Source organism: Halyomorpha halys, unplaced genomic scaffold (genome assembly GCF_000696795.3).
Source record: "Halyomorpha halys isolate HHAL.00 unplaced genomic scaffold, Hhal_1.1 Scaffold9.1, whole genome shotgun sequence".
Taxonomy (NCBI): domain Eukaryota; kingdom Metazoa; phylum Arthropoda; class Insecta; order Hemiptera; family Pentatomidae; genus Halyomorpha; species Halyomorpha halys.
The window spans coordinates 1,667,812-1,678,245 of NW_027110416.1; the positions used below are offsets into that span (position 1 = coordinate 1,667,812).

Here is a 10,434-nt window from a genome sequence, read left to right on the forward strand (position 1 = left end):
ATTGTTCAAAAATTAGAAATAGGTGATTTGGACTTTTCTTGTAGGCCACGCTCTGGGTGACCAGCTTTGAGAGACTGTCAAGAGCAAAGAACATTTTTTTTTAACAAAGGACATCGGATACTATGGAAAGGCGGGAATACTGAATGAAAATCTCAATTCGGGAAGGAAATCTCAGAAATTGGATGATTTAAAAACATCACTAAGACAAAACAACAATACATGGCAAGAAAAGCGTTCGTCGATTTTCCAAAGGATGGACATCATATTGCTTCATGGTAATGTTAGGTCAAATACTACTTTGGGACTTGTCAGAAACTCGCAGAGCAAGGCTAGGAAATTCTGTCTTTTGCAACATACTCCCCGGACCTAGCACCATCTGGTTATCATTCTGTCCTAACAAAGTTTATTGTATGACAAACAATTCACAAACGAAGATGGCATTAGACAACTACTGGCTTACTTTTTCATCTCTAAGGATAAGGAATTTTATAAAAATATGATAGAAAAATCACCAACACTATGCAAGCAGTCATAAATAACGATAGAAATTATGTCATTCATTAAAGTTTATTCAAGGTAAGAAAAATTTATTTATTTAAAAAAAAAGACAGAACTTTCCAGTAGACCTAAAATTTACTTTGAAGAAGTTTATAATATGATATTGTCATATATTTGAAGAATATATTGTTTATTGAGCAATATTAATATAAGCTGCCCGTATTACGAACAATGGGCACTGGTGGTGATTTATACTAGATTTGTATAAAGGCGAAAATAATAAGACAAATAAATAAAATGATAACAAAAATAATGAGGTATAGATAGTTGACCGTAGATTACTGATTGGAGAAGATGGTGGGCCCCCCCCCCCGACCCCCCGGTCGGTCAGCAAAGAAAAACATATATAAACAAAAAATATTTATTTATGCTGAGGTTTCGACCTGAGTTTCAGGTCTTCAACAGGGAGTCAAAACTGAAAACAGTTTTAGCCAACAATCCTCGCTTGACTTCCTAATGAAGTCCTGAAACTTAGATGGAAACGTCGGCATAAATACATTTTTTTTTGTTTATTTTTTTTTCATTGCTGGCCGCACCCCCCCTGCCCCGACCATCTTCTCCAACCGATAACAAAAATAATTATAAAATATATTACATCTATAAAAAAAAAAAAATAATGCAATTTAATAATAAATTGAATATTAGCAAAATAATTTATACACTAGATAAAAAAAAAATATTTAAGTTAAATAAAAAGAAAATTATTCCATTTGAATCACACACCACCTTTACACAATAGTAACACTCTGTAATAAGGAACTCAGAGCCAAGCTTTGCCGGACCCATGTGGAAGACAGACCAGGATACCAAGATATCCCAGCGCTTCTCTCCCAGCCACGTCACTAATATCAACAAAGTTAAGAGAAGTTATCATGAAACAGTGAAACGACGAAAGATCTCGAGGCCACTGACGCTTCAACCTTCAAGGGGGATTATTGGGAAGGATTGTGCTAAGGTATGATAAATTAGAAAGATAAATAAGCATATTTTTACATTATACTAAAATATTTGCATTAACAAGTAGGGGTATATGTACAATGAAAATTGATAACATTATACGAGATTGAATTCCAATTGACTTATCTGTTATCGCTTAAATTAGCATTAGGTTGTAAGCAACTACAAAGTTACCTGTGTATCTTAGGACTGAGTTGAGTTGATTTTGGCAGTTGTCTTGTTAATACCGCCGGAGTGTTTTAACTTATCAAGCGGTCTCCTCAAGAAAACATTGAAGTAATTAGAAGTAATGATACTTTCTTTACCCTACTCTATATGATGTACTATTAGGTTTTCTGGTGTTTTAAATAGTTTTAACGAAATGGAGCTCATTTCGATGGACTATTGATTTTCATTTGTGTTCCGCATATTATTTTATTTTAGTAATCATATCAGTTTTCTTAACTTTTCTACAAACTGAAAGTAGTTTTAGAAAAATTGTCATCACATAGTAATCTGGTGTTTCTCAAAATTCGTCACGGTTCTGCCTACGAAATTATCCACAACAGAAAAGGATTTCATAAAGTTTGTGCAGGATGGGTCCCAAAACAACTCACGCAGTTGCATAAACAAACAAAGAGGCATTAGGGAGCCGTCATTTACCTCGGACGAAGCAATGAAAGATGCGGTGTATTCTTGGATCGCAGCTCAACCGAAAACTTTCTTCTATGACTGCAGGTCCAAGGTCCAACGATGGACCAAGTGCGTTGAAAAGCAAGGAAACTATGTCGATCGAAAAATGATGTACTTGTAAGCTTCCTATATGATTAAAATAAAATTTTATAACTATATTCCTGATAATAATTGACTTACCCTCGTATTTTAAAAATATCATGAAAACTACTGCTCCTACTGAAAACTCACTTCAACCTTCTTTGTAGCTTTAATTTAATTTCTAACAGACATCTGTACATCTAACAGTTCCTAAGATATCGCTTTCATAAACCAATTGTTTTATCCGAACAACGAGAAAGCGAAATTTTGTGAATATATTTTGCAAATATCATGAAAACTACTAGATCTATGAAACACCTTATTCTAACCTACTTGGTAGTAAATTTAACTTTCTTTTTTTTTGTTTTTTTTTTCTGACCTCCTAGAAAAAAATTAAACAACAAATTAAATATATACAAACAGAATGAAATGTATATACACAGGCAAATAAATATCTAGGATTGCCAGTGTGGCATTATAAGATAAGCTGCCGGGTCCGCTGAAGGCGGTGTCATCGATGAGTCTGCCGTGAGCGTACTAGGAATAGGGAGGGGCTATTCCGGTTGGCGTAAATATAATTTTTAAATTAAATTTATTTATTTTTTTTTTTGATGGGGAACCAAAAACAAAAAAAAGTTAAATTTACGCCAGCCGGAATAGCCCCTCTGCCCTACTATATCGTCTCTAACCTTTCAAAACTTCTAGAACGCATGGTTAAAAACCAACAGCCAAACTTCCTGAAAGAACGTTCCCTCATCAGTCCCCTCCAATCCGGCTTTCGACCTGGCTATTCAACACAATCTGCTCTCCTTAAAATAATCCAAGACCTCCAAACTGCCATGGAACACCAAAACCTAACTATCCTTGTCCTCGTAGATTTCTCCATTAAATTCATTAAACAAAATCCTAAATTCTTCTTCACCTAATGACTTCTGCCCTATTATCTCGTCTCTAACCTTTCAAAACCTCTAGAACGCCTTGTTAAAAACCTAACTATCCTTGTCCTCCTAGATTTCTCCAAAGCATTTGACACGGTTGACCACAACATCCGTCTTACTAAACTATGAAATCTTCCTCTACCCAACAGTGCTTTGCAATCCTTCCTTGCCGATCGTTCCCAGTACTTAGTGGTTCCAGATAAACATCCATCAATGACAACCCCTAACCTGTCGTGTCCCTCAGGGTTCATCGCTATCTACATCAATGACATTCTCCTTCTTATTCAACATTCTCAATGCCGTTTGTTGATGATTTCCAAATTTACCTTTCCTTCCTACCTTCTGACCTGTTAGTTGCCATGGAGAAACTTCAAGAAGACTTGAAAATACTTGAAGAGTCGAATTAGTTCTGAGCAAAGAAAACAAGCTTAAGTTGAATGCAGAGGCAATCGTAATAGGATCCAATCACCTCCTGAAAACTATTCCTCATATTCCAACATAATTTCTAAACAACAATCACATCCATATGTTAAAAACCTTGGTGTCACTATCAGCTTTACCTCTCCTTCTATCGTAAATATTTTCTTGCTTTCTTTCCCTACCAGGTTATCCAATCCCGCCGTCCATCATACATCTCTAATATACTTTAATTTATATTCTTAGTGCATTCCCGCATAACAGCCCATCGATAATGTATGTAATTATATGTAACATTATATGTAACACCGCAGCATTTGGTAGATCTTTCCTTATCCGTTCATCTTCCCTATAGAATTTTTTCCCTCCTTCATTCGTAGTTCTAATACCCTTTCAACTTTCAAATCCCGTACCATCGATCACCATCTGTCCAATTCCACTAGAATAACAAATAAAAGTTTCAATTAAGGTTTATATATCTTCTGTATTTAATGTTTCAGATTTTTGTTCATACTTGTAAATATGTGTGTTAGCAGAACTTGTACCTTTTCATTTATTGTTTAATTGAATTTGATTTTTTGTCATTTTTTTCCTTTTTATTTATAGTCAGAAGTTAATCTTATGTTTTACGATATGATATGGTTTTATTTTATTTGTTCTAATCTTATTTTATATATTCTGTTAATTATTGTTGTTAATTTTTATCTTTTCAAATTCATTATTTTAATTACATTTTATGACAATTTATAATTTAATTTTTATTTTGTATTCTACTTTAAGACTCTAAAGCCTAATTGTGACGCCTAGGCGTAAGTAAAGAATATTATTAACATTATTTTTTCTACGGAAGGTAATTAGTGGATCTGAACTATATGTTTAGTAAACATATAATATATAACGTGAAACATTTGTGTCTCACAAATTGCATTGACTATAAAAAATCTTATATCACGGTTTCGTAAAACGAAAATAACGAATATCAATTTATTTTATTTTAAGTATATAAATTTATGTACCTATGCACCATTTTATTTTACACGCTTTTAATAATATTGGCCAAAAGGTTTTTATTTAAAAAAAAAATTTTTTTTATATTGTTTAGGATTACTTAACGTTGCCTAAATGTTTTACAGAAGATGAGATGATATAAAATAACTTATGATATTAAAAGTCCTTATTCAGTAAATCAGTAAACAAAACCGTAAAAATTCATGTATCACCAGATTGTACACATAGCTTTACTGGCATATGCGGAAAACGAAATTTTATTTGACTAAATGTTACATTTTCAATATTATATAATGCTTATTTAAATTAAAAGAAAAGAAGATATGTAAGCTTTGCTTAGGACAAAGCAAAAAAAAAAAAATTAAAATTCCGTATACGCCCCCCTCCCCACACTCTCATAAACGTTGAAGGATATTAGCTGTTACTTGCTCAGTCTTTAGAGTGAGTTGAACCTTCCAGTGTCAACATGTTCTTCGGTCAATTCAACCGTGGTTTAGTGAGGCAGATTGTCATCAGTACTATATGTGAGTAGCACACGTATGTGTATGCATACACATACACACATATATACAAATACATACATACATGTATGAGTACGTGCGCACTTGTAAACATGTACATATACGCACTGTATATGTCAATGTGATAAAATTATTTTGGAAACGTTTGTTAATTTTATTGATGCCTTAATGTTAAAATACTCGTTTTTGAAAAAGCTTCGTTAAATAATTATTAAAAAAAATAAATAAAAACATACAAAAGTAAATAAATTGTTCTTACAAATGTTGGGAAATTAGAAATTAGAATTGGGAAATGTTGAGCTCGGTCATTGCGCCGCAGATACCCTGGCACTCCAAGTTGGGGGAACAGTACACTGACCTACACATACAGTACACTAATAACAGCACTTTACACTCACCCTAATACTACAGACAGAGGTCACTCACAGTACCACCTTCCCTAGGTTAGCGCTCCGGATGGGGGTGCAAGTCAGGAAGCACTGAGGCACCCTCTCCACCTGACTCAGGAGCAATGGGCTGGTAACCTATTCCCCATAAATTTCTTCTATTACGATTACATCACAGATAAAAGCCGTATAAATAATAATAAATAAAGCCGTACTGATAAAACTGGCAACGGACACTGGCGAGGCAAAAGACTCTTTATTGGATTGTGGATTGTTAGAGGTTTGTTAACCAAACGAGTAAGCGGAGACCTTCAAATGGTGGGAAATCAGAATGGTTGAAAATAAAAATTTGACTTGCAAAGATATTTGAGACCTTCGGTTGTAAATAATGGTTACTGCAAAAAAGAAAATATTTATATTTATATTATATTACGTTATATTGTTTGTTAATTATAATATTTTACCTTCAACTAGTACCTCTTTATTTCTATATATATGATATACAGGTCATTAAAAAATGTAGTTATTCAACAAAAAAGAAATAAACATAATATAATATATAATAATATAGACAGAATATAATATATAATATTTAAATATTGTATATAAATTAACTTAGGTTAAGATGAAACACGAAAGATGGTATGTGCATATTAATATTTGGAAACTGACATTCTCTGCATTCAGCAACTAATACCATTTAAAATAACTAACATTAAAAATTTAAAATATTTGTAAGTAAAACATTTGTATTTCAAAACATTTAAATTTCCAAACCTTATCAGTACAATTTATTTATGTTTCTTTTTAGCTTAATAATGCTATTTTTATATTTTCAAGTTATATTCAGTATTTTCTTTCCATTTCTCCTTCCAGACATCCCTGTCCCTAGCAGCTCTCCACCAGAGGGGTCCTGCCATCCTCTTGAACATATCGCTCCATCTTTTCTTTTGATGTCCTCTTCTTCTTTTAAGGTCGTATGGAGTCTCTCCATTCTCTGGGAATTTTTGACCATCTGTCATCTTCGCACCAAAGGAGACGTTTCCATTTGCTCAATCTTATCATCTTCAGTGTGTTAGTGAGTCCTGTTTCTTACTGGATCCAAGCATTTTTTATTCGATCACTCTTCCTCACATTCATAATTCTTCTTCCAATATTATCTTTCCACACCTGTAATTTCCTCTCCTGGGCTATTGTCAGTGACCACGCTTGGCATCCATAAGTGACCACTGAGGTAATGCAACTATGGAAGACCTGCCTTTTAAGGTCAATACTTGTTTTTCCCTTCATTATATGCCTGAGGGACCAAACCTTATTCCTGCCGAGTGCCAATCTCCTTTGGACCTCCTTTGCTCCTTTATCCGTGAATATTAACTGATCCAGATAAATATATTCTTCAACATATGCCAACTTAAGGTTGTTAATTTCACACTCCTCTTTTACGCCATTTACCATAAGTTTCGTCTTCTGGTAGCTCAGATGGAGAACAAACTCTTCACAAAATTTAGATTGCCACTAAATAGAAATTAGCAGTACACTAGAAGGTTTCCTGAACCCACAGAGTTGACTAATCAATGATTTAAGAATAAATCAAGATCTGTATAAAACTAGATGTTGAAATTTTTTTTAGAGAAAATTAGGTGTTTCTCCACATTTCTAATATGTAAGTACTTAACCCTTTGCACTCGGTTGTCCCCTCAGAGCATTTATTAGCGATTACGGAGAATGAACTCATTTTACCCCAATTTTTATGAAACGTATGTTTTTCTGTAGTTTTTATTTATTTAGTTATCAATATGACACAGAAAAAAGAATATTAAGATGCATGATAAATATATGAACCGATTTCCCGTAAAAAAAGAACGTTCGAAGTGCATTAGTAAAGGACACTTCTCTAATCTGTTGATTTTTGTACGGCTCATACTTATTTGATACCAAAAGGGGAGAAACAACTGTATGGTCCAAGAGATTTCAGGCCTCAACGGAACTTATAAATTTCTAATATAGGTTATTAATAACAAGTATGAGGTTTTAACTTGTAAAATATGAAGCCTAAGTTAATTATCAATGAACAATTAGGAGCGAAGGAAAATGCCAAGGGATGAAAAGAATTACTGATCATTGACAGCTTTATAGCATTCCAAGTAAAAGCTAAAAAAAGGAGTATATCTTTAGCATGTATTGACTACCAGAAGGCGTTTGATTCTGTTCCCCGCGATTGACTTCTGGAATATTTAAATATTTATAAGATAGACAAAACTACAATAAGTTTATTAGAGCGCCTTATGAAGTTTAGGAAAGTTTCTTTAATATCCTTGGTAATAAAGCACCACTATCCAATGAGAAGATACCAATTAATAGAGGAATTTTCCAAGGCGAGAGAAGCATACAAACGCGGAGGGAAGAAGAAAGCATGGAATAATTAAACTTGGAGTAAACAACTAACATCTTCATCATCATCAATCACTTTAAATATAAATTTTATATCTACAATTCCATAGCCCGGTCATTATAGCCAACCAGCCGACCAAAAGTGAAGTGTTCCTGGCATTAATGTGAAGGCACACTTCATACCACCATCGTTAGTCATTCCTTCTATATGGATGACATCAAATTGTATGACAGGAATGAGAATCATTTCCAAAACCTTCTCGAAACAGTAAGGGTCTTCAGTGAGGACAATCATAAGAAGATGGGCCTCGACAAATGTGCTATACACCCTATCAAAAAAAGGAAAAGTGATAGATTCAAATAATATGGAGCTCTTTAATGATGATGTAATGAGGAGCCTCGAAGAAAGTGTTACGACCTTACACGCTCATATTATTCACTGCAATGCTATAAACTGAATTATATTTACCGGCTTTAGTTTCCTCAATTCGACATCGTGTATACTTCTCAAGTCTATTGTTGACTCATTCTTTTTTAGTCTTTATATTTTACATGACCTCAGAATACAGTGTGAAAAATCCCAGAGTAATAAAATTTCCTGGTAAAACATGAATACTGATTTAAGCAAAGCTTTGCGGTGAGAATATGTAACTGAATGATATGAGACAAACAATTAAAAATAAACAACATATGTAATGAATGCTGTAATACCAATGGAATGAAAATAGAAAATTGAAAATATGAGAAATATTTTATAATAAAAGAGGTAAAATCTACAAGAAAAAAAAGATAAAAGAAAATAATAATATAATTAAATTTCAATAAGTGGAATATGGCCCGGGTTCGGGCAAATGAAACTCAAATAATAATGACTATTTTAATTGACTTTTCATCCTACGTTGCAGGACTTCGTCAGGGCTAAAAAATATATAAACACTGAATATAAGTAAAAACGTAAATGGAAAATTACAACGGTATACAATGAAACGTAGAAATTAAATAAGAAAAATAAAAATAAAACGTTATAAGCAATAAATGAAATAGTACACAAATAGTAACACATAAAAAGAAGCAATATGAAAGAAAGTAAAAACTAAGAGATGAAAAATGAGGGTGAGAATAAAATCAATAATAAAGGAAGAAAATGAATGTAACAGAATTCATACCTGTTTTGACGGAAATCAAAGTCAGAGTGAACCGTTTGTATTAGGAGGAGTGGGGATGGCAGTTAAGTAAGTTGCATTTAAAAATAATTTTAAAGTAAACAGTGTAGGATTTCATTTAACACTAAGTGATGACGAGAAAGAAATATTTAACAAAAAAAAAATTGAAGTAAGTCTTGAAATAAATACGAATAAAACAAAATACATGGTTTGCAATAGAAACTTGCAATAACGGTGATATAGATATAGGAGGAAATACGTTTGAACAGGTAGATATGTTTAATCATTTAGGTTCTACGGTAACTAGAAAAAACGAAATTGATGATGATATAAAAACTAGGTTTAAGGCAGAAAATGCTTGTTATTTTTCAATTTTGAGTTTTCGATAGAAGGCGCCCCTATATATAATTATCATTTACAAAACTATTATCCTTCCCACTGTTCATCATGGATGCGAGACGTGGCCTCTTACACAAAAGGATGAACAGCGCCTTAAGGTTTTCGAAAATAAAGTATTAAGTAAAATATTCGACATGCACTTTCAAGATGGCCTTACTAAATCCCAATGGTTCAAACCTATTTCCGCCTCCCCCTCTACCACACAAAGACCGCCCAGGGTGATTACCCTACACTGACATACCTGAATCCGGTATGGTCTCTATACACTACACAACTTCTCCACAGCTTCTCGACACATGATAGTACAGGAACTATCGGTGTCTACTAGACACTTCACTTCTGCTATCTCTATTTTAGGCAAACCGCCGTGCTCTGCTCTCATATGGTTGATCTCCAACGTACGGTAGCCCCTTTGTGGGTTCGCTCCTCAGAACTCTTCTCGTGTTCTAGCTGCTTCTCCTTTTCGTCTCCAAGTCCTCCTCTTGCCTTGCTGGCTATCCTCTCGCTCATAGTGTCCTGCTTCAGTTTCTGTCCCTGAGGTCTAGGACATTTCCGTGGCTTTCTTCATGGATCCGTTCATCGTTCAAGAGATTTCCCAGCTCCGTAATGTCTGTGCATTGACCTCCATCGGTTCAGGCACATAGCTCCCTCCACCGATAAATATAGGGACACTGTCGAGCTATATGTCCCTCTGTCCCACATTCAAAACATCGGGTGCGTGGACATTGTGCTACCAGGTGTCCAGTTTTACCACACCCATGCCACTTGCGGTCCTCCCGCCGACCATTGTTTCTGGATTTAGCTTGGCTTCTTCTATTTTCTGTATCATCAGTCCTCTATCTTCTACCGTCTCGGTGGTGCGGACCCAGCCTCTATAAAGAAAACTTGATCAAATTATTTCCTAGGAACAATGACGAGTTTATTATTGACTGTAGATTCAAAG

General features: G+C 34.1%; 1 protein-coding gene across 1 annotated transcript in view; it reads left to right on the forward strand.

The window, feature by feature from the left end:
* The first annotated feature begins 5,059 nt into the window (after positions 1 to 5,059).
* Positions 5,060 to 10,434, forward strand: part of LOC106678098 (facilitated trehalose transporter Tret1) — a 20,272-nt gene continuing 14,897 nt past the window's right edge. Inside the window, exon 1 of the mRNA XM_014416414.2 lies at positions 5,060 to 5,155. Coding sequence (XP_014271900.1) covers positions 5,098 to 5,155 — 58 coding nt within the window. The 5' untranslated portion in view covers positions 5,060 to 5,097. The remainder of the gene's footprint in view (positions 5,156 to 10,434) is intronic.